Source organism: Dipodomys spectabilis, unplaced genomic scaffold (assembly GCF_019054845.1).
Source record: "Dipodomys spectabilis isolate Male_0828 unplaced genomic scaffold, ASM1905484v1 ptg000229l, whole genome shotgun sequence".
Lineage (NCBI taxonomy): Eukaryota > Metazoa > Chordata > Mammalia > Rodentia > Heteromyidae > Dipodomys > Dipodomys spectabilis.
In genome coordinates this window covers 1394981-1415335 of record NW_024870906.1, presented here as the reverse complement: position 1 = coordinate 1415335, position 20355 = coordinate 1394981, and the positions used below count along the sequence as shown (strand labels likewise).

Genomic DNA, 20355 nt, shown 5'->3' with positions numbered 1-20355 from the left:
TGGCTCCCTCCACCTGATCGTGTAGCCAGGGCTTGCAGACGTGTGCTCGGCTGGCGCTGCCGGCTTGTGAGAGTGGGGCCTGGTCTTACAGCATTTGCACGGACATCGATGCTGAAATCCACTCTTTTCTTTTAAACTTCCATGCTTCCTTACTTGTCCTGTGGGCACTGGGAAGCCCACAACACAGGGAAGGGCTTTCAGGAAGCAAGTCCAGCACTCTGACCCCTGGGGTGAGCAGTTCACCCGTACATTGTCCAATACCAACATCGGGTCGCGCCGGCCGCACCTTGGCCTGATGTGTCTGCAGCTTCCCAGCGAAGCACATGATGCTGAGCGCAACGCGCATGCTCAGTGCACCCCTGCCTGATGTGTCTGCAGCTTCCCTGTGAAGCACACGGCACTGAGCGCAATGCGCATGCTCAGTACATCCCTGCCTGATGTGTCTGCAGCTTCCCTGCATAGGGCACAACACTGAGTATAAGATGCATGCTCAGAATATGCATGTGTCATGAGAATGCGGTACGGAATATTCAAATGTCATTATGCTGTAACCTCCTCTAAGAAGCCTTCCTTGATTTCTCCTACTTAGTCACTCCCTACTCAGTATCCCCATCACCCTTTTTGCTTTTACACCTCTTAGGAGACTTAACATAATTATAACACTTCAAAAGCAGCTGTCTCTTCTTCCCTGACTGTAGAATGCTGAACAACACTGATTTTATTGGTTCTGTTCTTTGTGCATAATTTCGAGCACATGTGTGTTCAGGAATACGGATTCAGAGACTCAGCCATTTCACAGCTATCTGCCTGAAGTCCAGCCTAGATGTTGTTCGTAGTTTGTAGTATAGCTATGGATGAGAAGATGAGAATCTCTGCTCTCAGTGGACACACACACACACACACACACACACACACACACACACACACACACACACACACACACACACACACACACACACACACACACACACACACACACACACACACACACACACACACACCACCCTCACCCAGTTCCAAATGACTACAGTCCCTCTGAAAACTTGGGTCATTCCTAACTGCACAGAGAGTTGAAGATGGGTTCCAACATACTTGTGACTATACCTGCCTATCTCCCCCAGTCCTGCGACGGTGATCGGCACCTTGAAGACACGAGCAGTACTGCAGATGTGCGAGGTGTCCAGGAGAGAAAGCCACTCACCTAGCTCAGGGATCACCCAAACTCCCGGCTTCCTCTCCCCCCGCCAGTCCTCCTCAGCCTCCCCTGTCATCCTGAGTCACGCACACCACGGTAGTCCTCTTCCATCCTGTAGCTCCTCCTCCTTCCCCCCACCCCCCTCCTCCACCTCCATGCTCATGTCCAGCCCTGTAGCTTTACCTCCTATCTTCATTCTTCCAGGCTCAACACCCTCAAAGCCTTCCCCTCAGAACCTGTCGCCACAGCCACCTTCCTGCCCTACCTCCCAGCATGCTTCACTGGCCTCATGCTTCCTGTGCCACCAGGGCTTCTTTCTACTTCTTGGCCTGCCTGGGCCAGGACATCACTGTTCACACAGTCATGAACCGTGCCGTACTGCCCCCACACCAGCGAGCGGCGCCCTGGGACGGGGACAGGGGAAGGGAAGCCATGTACATGGACCGGCGAGGGAGGGCAGACCACTGTGGCTTGTCCCTTCCTGCGACCCATCCCATTGCTCAAGGTCCCCTCCTTCAGAAAGGCCTCCCTGCCCCCTGCCCAGGCCCCCTTGCTCTCCTGACCTCATGCCTCGCTGCCTGAAGTGCTTTGTCATCGGTGTCGCCCCCTAGTGCATGAGCCTTATACTAAGATGAGGACTTGGCCTGGCTCCCTTCCCTGGCTGGGAGACAGCCCCGTGGAGGTCACAGAAGAAAGACCACCTTGAATGAGGACTGAACTGGGCCTCTGGGGGCTTAGAACCGTGACCCTGTGGCCACCTTGGAATGTCTATCAATAGTAATAATACTAATACTACTAATAATAATACTTGAGGAGGAAGGAGAAGGATTGGGATTAGGGGGGAGGGGGGAGGCTGGGAAGGGATGTGAAGGGTAAACAAAGGAGGAGGCTGCAATGCTTGGTAAGAAATGTACACATTATCCTGCCCATGTAACTGTAACTCCCCTGTACAGTATGTTCACAAATAAAATTAAATTAAATTAAAAAAAAAATAATACTTGAGATGTGCTTATCTCAGGAGGACAAATTCCAAGGCAAAGTTTTAAATGAGCACACCTAAACATGATCCTTCCACCCTTCCAGTTTGTTACCTAGCTGGAAACACAAAAGAAGGATGACATAATTTATCACATACTGCATTTGGAATCTGCCCAATATAGTTCCTGGTATCTGGGGTTCTCTTGTGTACATCCCTTATTTCCTTTTTCAAGGTCCAGTACTCTACCTCCAGTGCCACCCGCCTTCCTGTCAACCACACTCCTTCTCCAAACGCAACGCTGTGGCCCGCTGGCCTAGGCAAGGAGCCCCAGCGGTCCTCAGATTTCTTGCCAAATCAAATGTGAACGCCCCTTCTCAAGCCCTCCCTTCCTCGGTAAACACAATTAGAACGAAATGCATGTGACAGAACACTGGCCTCCCGACCATTTCTGCGTGTGCAAAGCAGTAGTGTAATGCCTACACTGCGGTGAGCACTTGTGATCTGGGTCACTGAATGACCGTCCATTCTCCCCACGTCCCCTTCCCCTCAAGAGCCGCCATTCACAACGGCCTCTATGAATCTGACTCCCCTCTTGGGCTGTTGTGTAGGTCATGCCCTCCTCTTCCCACCTCACACACAATGAGACCTGGGCGAAGCCCTGCACTGCACCTGGCCCCAACGGTGACACCAGGCACCCACCATCTGGCCTGTGCACGTCCTCCTCTCCCTGCGGCCAGTGCCCGTGGTGTTCCACAGAACAGTTCTCATCCTCGTTGCCCATCGAAGCCCTCCCCCTCCCTCAAATGCGGCCTTCAGTTTCCATCAACTCCATCCCACAACTCCAGCTACCTCTGACTCTGCTTAAAACGCTTAGTCTCTCCACTGGATACGCTCTGCCTTACATTTACAAAGTCTCCATCTTACTAACTTCTCCAAAAGTTAATGAGCTTCCAAACAAGGAAGAACTATGGCTTAGACATCATTGGTACCTCCTACCTAGAAAGAAGAGGCATCTAATAAATTCAAAACTTAACAATCATGCAAAGCAGAAATTCAGGAGCAATTGCACTGCTATGTGACTTTTACTTTCAAGATGTTTCCAAAAACATCACTCTGCCACACAGTTGAGAAGTGTTCTCGAATCATTTGTCAAGAAAAACTTACCACCCACAACGTCAAGAGCTGTTATCTGACTGCTTGCAGTGAAGCCCAAGTCAAATTTGTAAGGGGGTGTTTGGCAAGTGAGCTGTCAGGGGCATCTTCTCCAGCATGCAGGAGCTGCTTATCCACACACATCTAGAATCCAGTCTACACTTCCTCATCCAGTGTCTAGCCTTTGCCACACATATCCCACAGCAACAGAAAGGTGTAGAAAAGTTGGCTGGAGCATAAAGAGGCTGGGAAGGAAAGGAGAGCAAAGGCTGGAGAATAACCTGTCACTCACCTGTGTAAATGAATCTTCCCGGTGCTCCTTTGCAGAACTGTTTGGATTTGTAAGATAATGTCACTTCCACAACGCCAGGGATGTGCCGGGGAGGGGTCTGCACACGGATGGCATGGGGGGTTATCAGCTGAGGAGGGACACAGAGGGGAGCGGAATACTGTTAGAGCAACCACCAGCAAGGACGCCACTTCCGGCTGCATGCATGCATTCATGCAGCAATTTCCAAGCCCAACGCAGCACTAAGACCTATCTTCCTGTAATGCTTCTTGTTGTTGTTGTTGTTATTATTATCATCATCAGAAGAGTACAACATAGCTGATGTAGAAAGCTGAAAGAATGACACAAATATCTAGAGGGAAGTAATGTTGCACAACTCAGAGATAGTCAATGTCATTTGATCCTCTTCCAGTACATTCCAGGGCTGTGTGTCACAGAATGAGCTTTCCCCTGGGCAGGAGCTGTCCTGATTTGTGAACTTCTTTGCATTCTAGTACACACATAGTATACACACTCTCCTCTCATCAGAATCTTTCTGAATCAAAATTTTCAATGGTGGCATCACATTCTATTGTGGAGTGTGGTTTTTTTTTTTTTTTTTTTTTTTTTTTTTTACCATTCTCCTATAATCCAATATCTAGGCCTTTTTGTTCTTTTCTTCCTTGCTTTTTTAAAAAAAGAATGTACATAATGTTCCAGTGTACATCTGTCTTTTTTAATTGGTACCGGGGTTTGAACTCAAGGCCATGGGCTTTCTTGGCAGGCACTCAGCCACACCTAAACCACACCTTCAGACCTTGTTGCTTGGTTATTTTTGAGTCTTGGTCTCATGTTTAGGCCTGGGCCAGCCTGGGTTGTGATCCTCCCATCTATGTGTATGTCTCTGCTCCTTATTAATCGCTATGAGGGTTTCTCACCCACTTTCCCCAGGCTAGCCTTGAACCATGATTCTCCTGATCCCTACCTCTCCCAGGCAGCTAGGATTACAAGTGTGAGCCACCACGCCTGGTAGGCACGTATGTTTTTAAGGAATCTGTCCCTGCCGGACTCATGACCTTCATATCTTGCTTTCCTTTTTGCTCTGCTCATAGTAGGTGCCCAGTACTAGGCTGCTCATGCTGCTGCTTTGGGAATTAAGTAGCCTTTCACCTACCTCGCTCCACACGAGCATGGTGCCAAACACCACTTGGAGACCATCGAAGAAGTTGTCACCAATGATGATGACCATAGCACCGCCCGTGGTCCAGCCCTCACTCGGGCTGATAGCTTTGATGCAGGGGGTAGCTAGGAGGGCAGGAAAAAGGAAAGTCATCTCTGTCCTTAGGTGCCTGAAGTTTAGATTTTGAGGAATGAGCTTAGCTTTTGGTCATCTGAAGAAGTTCAAGTTGAGTGGTGTTGACTTGCCATCCTTCCCTAATTGGATGTTGATTTTTTATACCAGGTCATTAAGCCTAATGAGTTGACCATTATGTACGAAAAAGCGAAACACTTAGCTAATTGTGCAAAGGGTGTTTTTAAAGCTCTGTTGTTTTTGCCCATATTTTTATAAGTGGATCACACTAGAAAAGTGTAAATCCTTTTGCTCTCCCCACCTCCTCTGCCCCGTGACGCCAGAAGACTTACAAGGCCCATTAACATGCTAGGAAGAAAGGGAGAGAGCAAAAGCTATCATTGCTGAAGTTCTTTTTGTTTGGGGCTTTGTCTTTTCTTCCAGTTTTATCAAGAGGCAATTTCTAATTATTCTTGTAGCTTTATAGGAATGGTTTTCCTCCCTTCCTGCCTGCCTTCCAGGCCTCCTGACTTTACATCCCAATAGGAACCCAATATGGTTTTCAGGCCATAACTAAAGTCAATCCATCACTCCATTTCCAAAGTTGACAAGGTCAAAGGTGGAGGAGAACTTTGGCAGGACTCCAAAAACACGAGCCCCCTTTGAACAGCCAGTCAATCACATTCAATCAGTCAAAAGGAACTCGAGGGGCTCCTAGCTCTCAACCCTGGGGTTTGCTTCTCTCCTTTCAGTACCCACTGTGGGAGAATTAACACCACTCCAAATTCTTTACTGATTCAATCATTTTCTTTCAGTTCATTAATTCCTATTTAAAGTGATACAAGATACGTTTTAAGGGCTGAGTTGGGGTATAGGCTGGTAGGCAGGATATAGGAAAACATCACACTAAAAATAGTAGCCTAACTTGGCCATTCATTCTGTATTATAAGGCTTTCTTACATGGGTGAGTGGAGGAGGAAGGGGAGCGAATGAAGGCGAATTCTCTTAGGTTTGTCAGTAATGTTCATCGATACATGTTAATTTTTTTGGACAACTTGAAGTTTAACAGTTACTGGTATTTCTAATTACTTTAATGCACTTGGAAAACTACCCAGAGCTGCCCGTGATTTCTTCTTGTCCAAGCAAACAAAAATCAATTAGTGTCAGTTTCATTCTGCACATTGTTTTGTTTTGCCCACAATCTGTTTAAGGACACATCTGACACTCATTCATACATGTCTGGCACGGTAATGTCCCTGTTTAACTAAGATGTCATAGGCCTGCACTTGACTGAAATGCAAAAAGAAAAACACAGCGCTGGATGGGAGTCAGAGGCACAGGAAATGGAGCGCTGGCTGGGGGCTGAGCGGGGTTTGTGATGGTCCAGGCCTCAGTGTTTACAGAAACCCACACGCTCTGGGGGTACCTCCTCCAGGTGATGCTGAGACAGCAATGTGAAATTCAAACAAGGAAACTTACAGAAAGCTTCCATTGATCTGCTACGCTCCTACCTTCAGACGGGTCGAGCCTCCTCGCTCTCCGCCCGTGCTTGGAGTTGTTGTGGACGAACATGTTGTCCGAGACAGCCAGCACGTGTCCATCCACATTCACCGTGGTCGACAACACCACCTGCATGGAAAGGACAATGGGAAGTACCAAGTCCCAAACGTCCCAGAATTCCCTCTCACCAGACCTTTGTATGACAAAGAGGAGACAGGACAGAACTTGGGAATGAGTTATGTTCTTAATAGCTCAACAGACTTTTACCCCCTCCTGTAAGTATGGAAAAGCTTTATAGCAGGGGAGGAGGGGCCGGAGAATGAGAGGCAGTCCACAGCCCATGTGTTGTCCTGTATTTGTGTTTAATCTCTGTGTCGTGGGATTGGAAAATTGGCCTTGTGCCTGTGAGGTCCAGAAACCTTGCTCTCTCTCAAAGGTTTGGGCTGTTATTCCCGGCAGGGCTTTGAACTTTAGTCACACTGAGTGTGTGCAGTGTGGAATTCAGGATGGATGGAATGGTCAGCTGGAAGACCACTTCTCCACCCTGGGAAATGGTTCCCATACTTCAGAAGTGGCCCAAACCATGCTAGGCATCAGAATGCCAGTGGATGGTTGTCCATAGCCTCCCTTCCCACTCAGGAGCAGTAAGCAAAGATGCTCTGACTGTTGGCGAGAAGCGGAAGTTCCCAGGATTCACTGTGGGGAAGAGGAGGACCTGGTCTCTCACTGGAGGAAAGGAAGGGAGGCAAGGGTGTGGCGTTGTACAAGGACAAGAATTTGGATTCAGAACCCATCCAAATCCCAAGCCGCAACTTCCCACAATGAATCTATGACAAATGACTGAATGTTTTTCAATCTCAGTTCTGCTTATCTGTACAACATAAATAAAACGACCTAGCTCTCAGGCCTGCATGAGATAGCGAAAGACGCACTCAATACCTTCCAAATTAGAATCGTTTATAGCCTGTGGGCCTCACCCCTGCCCCATCTGACCGGCCAGGAACACGCTGATGCTACCTGCAAGATTCTCCCATGATCTAAGTTCTGGGAGCCCACCTGGGTCTGCCTACCACCCATGGGCTTTACCTAGGAAGCTGAGCCATCAGGACAACAAACTATGTCTCAGCTCTCCTCAGTTAAGCATGGGATTTTTTTAAAGGAAGGAGCTTGTTATATTCACGCTCATGAATATGTATAGCGCACTGGAGGAAGGGCATTGAATAGGTACCTAATGAGAAGCAGTGTTTCCAAATGACTCATCCTGCCTCTGCCCCCAAATGTAATTTGTTGATATTCTACTTGTAATTGTTGTGCCACCCCTTTCTTCCTCATTAAATGAGGGAGGAGGGGGGAGGCACTTGACCCTGCCTTACCTCTTAATAGGAAAGAACTCAGTGGCATTTTAAACCTTGTTATTATGAATAAGTTAAGATGAGCAAAACAAACTCAATAGTGTAATGACTCCCTAGGTCCCATTGTCCAGCTTCAAGACTTGTCAAAATCTTACTGTTCTCATTTCATCTGTGTGATGATGGTGGCCACAGGTTTGGAGGTGGGGAGGGTTTTGGTAGTTGTTTTTTTAAGTTAAAAATTACAGGCACTGAAGTGCATGAGACTTAGCGGTACATTCACATTGCTTTAATGATATGAAATAATTTGTTTCCAGAAAATTGTCTTAGGCCCTTTCCCAGTCGCTCCTAACCACCACCACCCCAAACACACAAAGGAACACTCTTCTCAGACATCTATAGATGTTTTGCCCTAATGAGAGTTTGAGATGGCATCTTTTCTTATTTTTATAATGTTTGTAGTTTGTAATGCAGTCGGTTTGAGTGAATCTCTAAGATTCTCAAGCCCACAAATCATTCCACACTGCCTCACTCCACAGGCAGACGCGGCGTACATGAAATCCCACACGGACACAAGAAGGTTTCAATCACTCAACTCAACAGATATTCACTGAGCTCCTACTACATGGCAAGCATTAGGACAGGCCCTGGGGGGCTCAAGGAATAAACTTAAAGAAACCTCAGTTGTCATTCAGAAAATTATCACCCATATAATTGCTCACAATTCAGGGATGCAGCCTCTCTAGCTCTGGGTCTGTTTTCAATTGTGACTGTGTTAACAGGTTAGCGTCTGAGCAAAGTCCTTCTCGAGAGTTCTATCATGTGGTGGCAACCATAAAACAGAGCTATCCATCACTCTTGGCATGAGTCCTGATCAGAGTGATCATGGCAAAATGCAAGATCATGTCACAGCCAAGGCAACAGACTGGACCGCATAAGCATAGGGGCCAGGTGATCGGGGAGGTAAAGCCATTGCCTGTGAGGCTGTGTACCCCTGAGAACAATAGGAGGTGTTGGGCCACTCTTAATAACTATGAGTGCATGGATTCCACACACACCCCAAAAAACAAAGGCTGTCACCTGTGGGAAACAAGCCAAAAGTCCCAAATGACCACCAGGAAAGGTACTTCTGACATGAGCCCGGAGAAGGGACCTGCAGCCGCATGAGAGGACAGCGTGAACTGGGGCGCATTCTCTCAGAGAAGACACGAGCGTGCCTCCGGCCTGCCATCCCTGTGCTCCTGGTACATTCCTGCCACAGAAAAAGGGGTTTTCACCGAGCCAGCGGATTTCATCATCGTCCGTTTGGGTGGAGTGAGACTGACTTCCAAAGTGAACATTTCCCAAATGACATACCCTGCCGGTTCAGATGCACTTCATTATTTTCTATTAACAATGGAAATAAATTTTAATCTCTTGCTGGCTAGTGCCGGCCTCTCATGACAGCAAGGGAATTAACCTGAATTATTTCAGTGTCTGCAAAATTTATTACAAGATTTTAAATTATGTCCAAATGTGTGTAAAGATATATATAGAGAGAGAGAGAGAGAGAGAGAGAGAGATTGAAAGAAAGAGACAGAAAGACAGAGGAGAGACAGATGAGGCAAGTTTCAGTTTTTTTATATTCCACAAAGAGCATGCCAATTAAACTTGATTTGCAAAATACACTGGATTTAACGCGCAGACACCATCACAGGATTTCAGGCGCATTGGCTGTTGTGCTTCTGGTGCAGATGTGTATTCAGATGCTGACTTTCCTACTTTCCTACACACTCCCTCTACTTCTGGAAGAATGAACTCCATTAGGCAGGTGAAGATACTTCTGATTCAGTCAACGCTTTGAATTTAACTTCCTTCACTGTCTCTTGATGAATGATGACAACCCCGATATTATTCTATTCGGAGAAGTTAAAATTTCTAAATGTTTTAAGACTGAAGGAAGTGGGACGTGCATTCCAACATCATCTCACTCCCAGGCTTCCCCTTCCCCAAGCCAACTTCTTTCCCCTAGTGAGTATTTCCTGGGTCATGGAGACTGACCTTTTCCATCTGGAATCAATCAGTCAACCCCTGACAACTTCCTGAAACACCTCACTCCATTTCCTGTTCTCTCCCCCTTCTCGCTTTCCCCCTGCTTTGCTTCACTCTTCAAAACTGCAGGCCCCAGCGGCTTCACGTTAGAGGGTCAGGCACAGTTAGACTCCAAAACACTACACAAGGACACCTTTGACCTTCAAAAATCTTTACATCTTAGCTAAACAAATCAAGGTCAACATTTCTTACCATTACCTCGTTAACTATTTGTATGCATCTTTACCAATGCGCTTCTGGCCAAGCCGTCATCAATTCCACTTGTTCTCCTAAATCATAAACTGGTCTGCTTTAAAAGCAGCAAGCTTGGTGTGGGTAGAAGGTGCCAGTTGAAGGTGCCCAAAGCTAAAACTCATGCATGTGCTATCAAATGCACAGGAGCGGATTCTGTACAAAAGCATTCCTGTGCCTCTTCGATGTCTCCTGTCACCTACATGTGATTCCTCATTTTTTTCCCCCAATGCTATCGAGCCTTCCTGGCGGTGCCATTCAGCTGGCACAACCCTGAAGAATACAAATTAGGAATACAGATGTCCATAATTTGTGAGGGATGGACCCCGGGTTTTTGCTAGTGACACCAGTGACAACTTTCATTTATTTCTCATAGTTGATGTATCTGTACCTCAGCTCAAAGCCCCGACAGCAAACCTGCAGATCTGAATACTAAGTCATTACAGACGATTGCTATCCGCCCCGCACACATTCAATTCTGCACAAAAGTAAGAAGCAGTCCATTCATCGTGAACCTTGGAGTCAAGATTCTCGGGAAAGAAGTCAGGATCAATTGAATTGCTTGCTTTTTTTTTTTTTAAGTAAAAGTGGTCTTTTCTTTTATGTGTGTGTGTGTTTGTGTGTGTGTGTGTGTGTGTAGCCATCCCTTATTTTGTTTTGATTATGGTCTTGAAGTTTTCATGAAGGCAGCTCAAGAAACGGAGACCAAGTGGAGAATGACGATTCTGGGTTTCATTTTGAGCTCAGTGGACTAACTATAAGGCAGTGGAGGCCAAAAAAGAAACACAAATACAATAATGGTACCCCCACACACACCCTGTCCAGGAAAGCCCGAGAAAGTTTTCAGAATCTACAAGTGGGTTGCAGTCTGCTGAAAGTGCTCAGGAAAAGTGATTGGCTTTCTCAATTTCTATTTTTCCTTTCATTACCCCGACATTTTCTCACGTCTCCCCCTCTAATAATTTATACAAAGCAGGAGCTGAGTTGTAAAGAGCTCTTTCCTGCCCATAAAAGGCCACGGTGGGAGTCAGCCCCAGGTCCCGTCCTCGGCCCGCACAGCTAACTTTCTGATAGGAGAGCGGGATCATGGGGGCCCGTGAGAGCCCGTGGCCTGAGGATTCTGATGAAACCGACATGGGCCTGTGCTCGGCTATTTCTACACCTCACTCTGAGATGCCCTTGGCGCCTTGGAATGCATCACTTTGGTGGTTGGTTTTATTTACCCTTCTCGGAGTCCTAACTGCATAGTTGAGTTGAGTCAGCAGGGGGAGGAGCCAACGTAGGCCCTCCTCCCAGTCTCTCTTTCTCTACTCAGGTGTTTCTCCGTCTCATACCAGGAAGGTAACAAGAGAAGTCAATGAACGCTGGGTCGAACGGCCACATGACCTCTTCTTTTGAAACACATGGCATGCCACTGTCTTTAGTCAGTAGAGAACAATCAGGCTGGTTAGGAACTGCCCCACTGGCTCAGAGTTCTTGCTCTGAAATCACACCAAATCCTACCACTAGACAGACACAGGGCTCTCGCCTTTCGGAGGAGGGTCATACCTCTCATAGCTCAATGTGGGGTCTCAGGAAAGCCGTAACGCATGGCATTTACAACACACTCAATGTCAAAGGCTCTCTGATACCATACTTATGAACATGCGTACACCCCGCTAAATAAAATGGGCTCAAAAATTCCTGTTATTTTGCCAAGTATGGAAAAAAATTCTTTATGACATTTTACATCTGGAAATGGAATTAAATTCATGATGTGCTTTTCCTTTATAACTGTTCAGTTGCTATATATGTTATTTCAGCTTTCCCAAAGTATAAGTGTATGTGGGATTTTATTTTCCACCTGTGGAAGAAGGAAAGAGACCAGGAGACCATTAAAGCAACAGAGAAAATCAAGACAGACTTCTGGCTATGTTAAGCACCCTGGTTGAGAATCCACACTATGAGATATTTCTGTGCCCTGGATAATTGTCATAATTGATGAGGAAAATCTATAAAAACTATTTTCTGTAAGCTCTCATTAATTCAGCACTGGCTAACAACAAACAAATCGGCTACTGCAATTTGTTTCACCCTATCCATTCATTTTTGGCACACATTGAATTTCCAAACCAGATTTAAAGCCCAGATTCTTCTTTGTTACTGGACTCCAGAGTCTCCACAATTAGCTTTAAACACCTACCCCACAGCATAGGTTTTGTCTCTTAAAAAAAATCCCAGAATTCTTAGGGAAAGATGTTGTTTCACACTCCCTAAGGCTAAATTTTCTGTTCAGTGAAGTATCAAGTTCCAAATAGGAGTACACAAAGTTGGTCACCATAGAGACAGACCCAGAGCATTCTGGGATGGTGGACACCAAGGCATGGGGACTGTGGCATTAATGACATGAGTCCTGAGAAGACACTTGCTCAGGTAACCAGACAGGGATACGTTCCAGCCATTCATCAAGCATCTTTTGAGCCTCCCGGGCACTGAGCTACATGCCATGTGGGCTTACAGAAGACACTGTCACTGCCTCCAGCAAACTAGCACGCAGTTGATAAACCGAAGCAGGGCAAACTAGAGAAACGATCTCTGAGCAACTATTACTGTACAGTGACGGCCATTCAACTCTCTAAGGGACCAAAGGCGAGGAGAACCAACTCGAATTGAAAACAGAAGTCGAAATCTTCATTAAGAAAGTAAGAGTGGAGATAAGGCCTGAGAGATGGACCACACTGGGGTCTGCAACTTGAAACATCTTGAGATGACGATGCAGGCACCTATGAGAAGAAATCCCATCGGGTAGAAGTAGAGTCTCATTGCCAAGAGGTTTCAACCGGCACCGTTTGTTGAGTGTGATTTATGGTAGAGCTTGCTTTTTCAGATCCCTTTGACTATGTACAGAAGTAATGTGCCCTTTTTTTTAAATCCAGCTTTCTGGCACTGGGGAGACATGTTTCTGCCGTAGAAGTGACTCCTTCGTCTAAAGGGCTGGACACATTGGCCTCCCCCATCCCACCTCAGGTTCCTTCCATGGAATACATTGCATTTCCCATCTAACGTGTAGGCCAGGGGGCGGGATTTCACCAGCAGACTTTGGGGAGCCCTGGGGGAGCCGCAGAGTGTTGAGACACGGTTCAATGTTGGGCTCTGTCATTCTCCTCCACCAAACTTTCCCCTGAAGACCCTGTGAATCACCTGCCCTGTACCCAAAATCAGAAGCAGCCAAGGAATGCATGGAGCACCATTGCAGAACTAAGAAACTCTCTGTGTTCCAGAATGCATCTGATTGTGCTGGAGTGGAATCAGGTGAAGGGTGAGCGCCAAAATTTAAGTCCCCTCAGATATTTGAGTATTTGTTTGCATCTAACTGAAGTCTGATGTGCCCTTTCCTAAAGGCAATTTAGGCAACTACCTGTTCACATGTCACTCCCACAAAGAAGCCAAAACACATTTTCTTCAGTCAAAAGTTCTAGCATCCCGATTCTTATAGCACTGGGGACACTGAAAGCCGGGGGCGGGATCGCAGAAGGCAATGCCACCAGGGGAATGCGTGGGGGAAGCTGCGGAGAGTTTTCCCAAACTTAAAATCTCAAACCGAGGAAAAGACCCGCAGAACCTCAGAGCTTCCCCCAGACTCCAGGTAGATAACGATCCCTTCTTCACTTGGACTCTGCTTTGCTTTACGACCAGGTAATGGACACAACCATTGACCAGAGACCCCCTAAGTCACCTCGATTTTATTATGTGCAATAGAACTGTTGCTCGGTAGCGCAGCAACTTTCAAATGGTGGAGAGACGTGAGACCCCCTCCAGCAGCTGAGGCAGCTCTCAGACGGAGAGATCTGAACTAAGGAAACCTGCAGGCAGCTGGGGCTGTATTAAATTTTTACCATTTGGAGTTAATTTAAACTCTCGTTTCTCTCTCTCCAATGGGTGTGAGAGAAACATTCAACAATTTTTATTTAAGGAAAATAGATGGTGGTGCCATTAAAAGTTTTATATAAGAGCTGAGGGTTTAAAAAAAAAATCCTAAGGGGTTGTTGGATAGATCCTGGCCCTGCTCCAAGACATGAGTAGCCCTGCCCTTTGCTCTCACGTCGTTTTGTCAAATCGAGCAATAGCTAACGCCCAGCTGGGAGGACGAGGTGTCTTTGCTAGTGATGTTAATTTCCCATCGTTCTCTGGGGTTGTGGCACCCGGTACACTGCAATACAGACACAACGCTCCTGGAGTTCTCTAGTTCCTCCTGGAGATCAGCCAGATCAGATCATGTGGGCAGATCAGTTCCTTGGCTTCTCTCATAGAGCTGCCTAGTACAGCCTCTCCAAGCACGGACCCTTCCTCGCTGCCCCTCTGAGTGCCCTCAAGATACCTAGTAGTCTACCAGCCCATCCCGGGCATGTGGGCAACCGGAACCGAGTCACCTCTAACCCAGAAATGACTTCTCTGACACTAGAAAGGCTCATCTGTGGAGAAACGCATGCCTTGAGCAGGGTCCCCTCCCTGGCATCACTGCACAGATGGAGAATGATCGTGTTGGTCCATCTAATTGAAAAAAGGAAGCCATTGAAGGGGTGAACTTGAGACACTCAGAAGTTTTTCAGAAAACACAGTAAATGGCAGCTGAGAAACATGTTAAATCTAAGAAAGTGCTGTGTTGGAAAGATGGCATCCATTGAAAATGATCTGGAGATGGGACACATGTCCAGGCTGCCAAGGCCAAAGTGACCTGGTATCCAGGCCAGCACCCTCTCCCCCGCTTCCACCCCGAGGCAAAACACCCCTGTGGTGGTCTTTCAGAAATAAGTCATTTTGAAGGAAAACAGCTGCTAGGCTTCCTTGCCACAAGCAAAAGACCTGCCGGCATTACACACGATGCCATGGTACCCTCTGAAAGCACTTACTATTATTTATAGTGGTGGGCATCGTGCACATCTCAGCACAGGGCTGACTTTTTACAGGCAACAGGGAGACACCGTGTCAGACAGGGTCCTACTTTCTGCAGGCCAATCCTGTGAAGACCACACAGAAGTAGATCTCTGTCATGAGAACCACTCAAATACTCTTCTGTATCTCTTCCCTAGATGAAAGCCAACTAGCGTGTGAGACTGTTGTGGGAGATTATATCTGAGTTGTTCCCACTGTATCTCCTGCACTTAAGCTGCACAGGTGTAAACAGGAGCATCAAAGTCTAGGCCAGCCTGGGCCAAAATTCAAAATCATATTCAAAAAACTAACTAAAGCAGAAAGGACTGGCAACGTGGCTCAAGTGGTAGTGTGCTCGCCTAGCAAGTGTGAGGCGCCGAGTTCAAACACCCCAAAACACTTGAGCTGAATCTATTCAGACTTGGGGAATCCATTTAATATAATGATTTGTGTCTTTGTTCCATTGTTTTTTGGAAAAAGTTCAGATTATGCCAGTCTTGAGAGAGGAAGGGAGGGCTTTCTTGAATTCATGATTGTATTAGAAGCATTTGCAGTTCTATTTTGCAGATTAAAATTTCCATAAAAGAATCATTTAGCTGGATGCCCATGGCTCGCCTAGCACTCAAGATGCTGAGGACTATAGTTCAAAGCCAGTTCAGGAAAGAAAGTCTGTGAGATTCTTACCTCTAATTAATCACACACACACACACACACACACACACACACACACACACACACACACACACACACACACACACACACACACACACACACACACACACGCGCCAGAAGTGTGGCTCAAAAGCTAGAGCACTAGCCTTGCGCATAAAAGCTCAGAGACAGTACCCAGGCCCGGAGTTCAAGTCCCAGGACCAGCAAAATAATAATAATAATACATAGTAATAATAATAATACTTATTTATATTAAACATGTTTGATCATATAACAAAAGTAGTAAATGAAAGTAATTGTGTTTGTGATTTAAAAATGATTGCTCTTTTCATTCGGAATTACATACTTTTGGTGTGATGGAAATTTCTGGAATCAGGTGGTAGTGACAGTTGGCTAAAAGCCACCGACTTGTACACTTTAAAGTGGCTTTTAAATGGTGGGTTGTATGGTACACAAATTAATTTTACCTCATTCTAGAAAAATGTGAAAGAAAATTGTTAATAAACACTGGTGTTAGTCTAAAAATAGTGGAATGCTAAGATCTACAAACTTTCCTTATATTTCCCTTTGTCTTTGAAAAAGTCAGGTATGTTCTGGGATGAGAAGCCGAGATCACTCAGAGATCAGCAAGGCAAACCCTTGAGCCGTGAACATCTCAAGTAGAAGGAAGGAACGGAGTAGTAGAGGCCAGCTTGCCTACATTTGCTTCACAAACCTATTTATAAAATTTGGGAGAGATAAAATGAGAATACATTCTTCTAGAAACCCTTCACATTTGTTAGAACCTTTTCAAGCCTAACCTGCTTTGAAGATGGTGAAGGAAAAGAGGGGAGAAAAAGAACAGGAGCGGCCTGCTCCTTTCCCTTGCCCACGTTTCTTCTAGGAGTGAAATTAGCTTCCATTTTCAATGTGGCAATTTGGGAATTCTTTCTAATTTCACTCTTAGGCTGTGGGCGTGGTTCAAGTGGTTAGAGCACCTGCCTACCAACAGGCAAGATCCTGAGTTCAAATCCCAGTTCTGCCCAAAAGATTCCTCTCTGGGCTACAGTCATTTCACTGGCATTGAAGACAGGACATTCTCCTGGGAACAACATTGCTGCTCAGTTCCCAAGCTTCATTGCAGTTTTGTTTGTCTTTCTATCAATCAGCAAAGGAAAGGCCTCCATCCAGGGAGAGGGCTCACCTTTTTAAAGAGAGCCTGGTAAGAATGGTGAATATGCCTATACGTATACCAAAAAGTCTCCTGGTCACAGCAAGATTGCTCGATAGCCATGATATAGTAAAGATAAATTAGTTAATAATTAATTAAAGGTTTGGGCTGGGAAGGTGGCTCAGTGGTAGAGCACTTGCCTTGCATGCATGAGGCCCTGGGTTCAATTCCTCAGCACCACATAAGCAAAAAGAAAAAAGCCGGAAGTGGCACTGTGGCTCAAGTGGTAGAGTGCTAGCCTTGAGCTGAAGCGCCCAGGCCCAGAGTTCAGGCCCCACGACCAGACCCCCCCCAAAAAAAATAATTAATTAAAGGATTTTTTTTCCAGAATAATTCTCACGGGTATGATGTGTGCTTCTTCCTTCCCACCCTCCCCTCCCCCTCCCTCCCTCCCTCTCTCCTTTCCTTTTTTTCCTTTCTCTCTCCCTCCTTTCCTTCCCTTCTTTCTTTCTTCCTTTCTTTTTCCTCAAGTGGGTAGGGAGTGAACCAAGGCCCCTCTATACTAGTTAGGTTTTCTACCACTGAACCCCATCCCCAGTCCCCTTTTAGCCACTGAGTAGCTCTGTTCCGAGTCCCTCTCAGACACCTAATTTAAGACACCTAATTGGTGGCGTATAAAATGGACAACATTTCAAGCATTGGGGGACTGGAGGCATGGTTCAAGTGGTAGAGCACCTTTCCCAGCAAGCATGCTGGAGAGAGCAAGACAGATAGAGACAGAGACAGGGACAGAGAGAGGAATAAAGTAAGAAAGAAGAAAGGAAACAAAGAGATGAAGGAAGGAAGGGAGGGAGGAAGGAAGGAAGGAAGGGAGGGAAGGAGGGAAGGAGGAAGGAAGGAAAGAAGGAAGGAAGGAAGGAAAGAAGGAAGGAAGGAAGGAAGGAAGGAAGGGAGGAAGGGAGGGAGGGAGGGAGAGAGGGAGGGATGGAGGGAGGGAGGGAGGGAGGGAGGAAGGGAGGGAGGAAAGAAGGAAAGGAGGAAGGGAGGGAATTGTTTCACAGAAGTTCACATATGCAGAAGTTAAGGAGGGCGGCAGTCAGCCTGGCCCAGTAGCTGCAACACGTCCCCCACCCATGATGGGGAGAAGAAGCTGACGCTGTCCTCCCCACAGCTGGCTTCAGGTGCCTGGAGCGTGTGGACTAGCCATCCCCAGCTCCTACCCTGCTCTGAGGGCTGTCTCTAAGTCTCAAGCCTAAGGAGCATTGCGTAACCCACTTTTCATCTTTCTGTGGAGAACGGCCTCCCCCCGCGTGTGGTGCTTGCAGTCTGGGTCCTTCAAAGCAGAGGAGAAGTCCGCCAAGCCGGGCTGCACCCTCTCCTGTCTCCAGCCCAACACGCCTTGCTTGGTGCGGTGTTTTTGTTTTTTATTAGCTCCTCAGTGCATCGGTGGCCAGGGTGATAAAATTGGTGGCAGATTTAACTGCTGGGCAGCTGGGTCACTGTCCCATGGGTCTGGTTGTCACGCTGAGGTCTTAAAGTGGCCACGGCTGCTGGGGCTGCAGCTTCCGCAGGCCGGGAGGGAGAGCACTGAATAGTTAATCGTGAGATGGGAAGGCAGAGGCTGTTGCTTACCAAAAAAAAAAAAAACAGACAAGCAGCTTTGAAAAATCCCAAGGTGGCTGAATATCAAGAACCCGGCTCCTGCTGTGGGCAGCTGCGTGTGCCCGGCAGCCTGAGGGCTTAAAATCCACTCTCCAGCATAGGTTGGTGCTCCTCCCGGGGGCTTTAGCAATAGAAGCAGAAAACCTAAACATTACAAAACGAAGAAGCCCTCCGCCCCATCGGAGCCCAGCCAGGGTGGAGGTAACCTGGGCCAGTTACCTTTTGCATTGCTGGCTGGATGGGTACGTGGGGGGAGGAGGGGGAGGAGAGACAAGAAAAGAACAAGAGTAAGAATGGTAAAACCAGATGACTTATTTAATAGTCATGGCGTCTTACCTGAAACCGTCTCATGTCCCTGGGGTTTCCCGCTGTTTTCAAACAATTCTGATTGCACTTGAGGAAAAATTTTAAAAAGAATCTGCGAAGAGAAAGCAGCGTGTTAACTTTATGGTTTTACCCCCCAGTAAACATTTCGTAAGGGCGACGCTCATCTGCACTGGATTAGGTCTGGTTTGGAACGTGATTGTATTTCAGGTGTGGGGAATGTCACCCAGCCTTCGTCTGGGAGGGACCCGGACGCCCCTGTGCCAGCCGCCAAGTTGGATGTTTTCGATCACCAACCTTTTCCATCCCCGTGCGGGGAGCTGCAAACTAGGCTCTGGTTTGTAAGCCAGTGTCTGAGTTTCTGCAGCATTCACCCTGCAAAGAGGCATCAGATACACCAGTGACCCCTGCTGTTCAGGGGGTTTTAAAATGGGAGGAAATAACCCAGAATCCCAGTCCCCCCCCACACCCCTCTACCCCTGGCTGATCCCCGCTCTCCTCAGACCACATACACCAGCAAGCTCACACCTGAAATTGGTCTGACCATGCCTTCCGATGAATCCAAACTCAGAAAACGGCAGGCTACCATTCCAAGACTCAGTCTGCTATACACATAATTAATAACAAGTGTGAATGTCCTTCCAGACCATGAAGGAATTATCCAGAAAAAAAAAACCCACAACAACAAAAAACCCCACTAATGCACAAAGGCACACATGATCATGGTGTGAGGTTATCATCTGTAAGACAGACTTGGGGAGCTCATGTTCTCATCAATGATCTGTGTGATTTTGAAAACCAGGCCCCAGGAAGCAGACAACCATATCGGCCAAGAAAAATGACCCAAGTGGTCTGTGGAGAAATTTACTTAGTTCCCGTTTTGAAATTTTGTTTTAAAAATACAATAAGTATTTTTTTTCATTTATTTCACTTGCAGAGTCCTTTCCCTTAAAAAAAAAAATCTAGCTTTTGCAGTGTTCAAGTCCCAGGTGAGCTGGGCCTATTTCCCTTCCAGTTTCTATGACAACGAAATTTTACCGCAGTCCCAAAGTCCCTTCAGAACTCTCACACCATGCCTTGAATTAGAACTTTAAAGGAAAAGATATACATTTTCTCCAGGATTTACCAACAACAACGAAAAAGAAGTACAAATCAACACTGCTTCCTTAAAAAAAAAAATCTGTTTTTAAAGCATTAGTGGTGGAAATGCTCTCACCATTGACCTTCTGTGTATTTTTATTTTTAACAATCACACAAAAGGATTCAAGAGCCTCCAATTAACTGAATGTATCACTTACCAAAAAAAAAAAAAAAAACTGATGAGAAGGTAAACAATAAGCAAGGATAGAGAAGGGAAACTGACCCAGGAACCTCTGTCTCAAAGCTCTTTTATCCTTTGTTTGCTAAAATTATTTGGCAACACACCTCTGCCCTGATCTGTGAATGAGGTTGAGTGTGAACTTGGAAGTCACAGCCACATATTTTTTTAAAGTGCTTTCTAATGTCTATGGTTTGCTTCCATCTTGTGATCTTTTAGGGGGTAGGAGAGACAGAGCACAGAAGGAAATGGGCAGCATTGA

General features: G+C 46.5%; 1 protein-coding gene across 7 annotated transcripts in view; it reads right to left on the bottom strand.

Annotated features, from left to right (window-relative positions):
• The window catches only part of Ebf2 (EBF transcription factor 2), a 180739-nt gene that overhangs the window by 30421 nt on the left and 129963 nt on the right, over positions 1–20355 (bottom strand). For 4 of the 7 annotated variants that reach the window (XM_042697810.1, XM_042697812.1, XM_042697816.1 and 1 more), the window contains 4 exons: positions 18788–18869; positions 6397–6514; positions 4769–4899; positions 3619–3745 (listed from right to left, as the gene is read on the bottom strand). In XM_042697810.1, the coding sequence (XP_042553744.1) occupies positions 3619–3745; positions 4769–4899; positions 6397–6514; positions 18788–18869 (458 nt within the window). Of the gene's footprint in view, positions 1–3618; positions 3746–4768; positions 4928–6388; positions 6515–18787; positions 18870–20355 lie in introns of all 7 variants that reach the window. The other 3 variants (XM_042697809.1, XM_042697811.1, XM_042697815.1) reach the window with 1 other exon arrangement.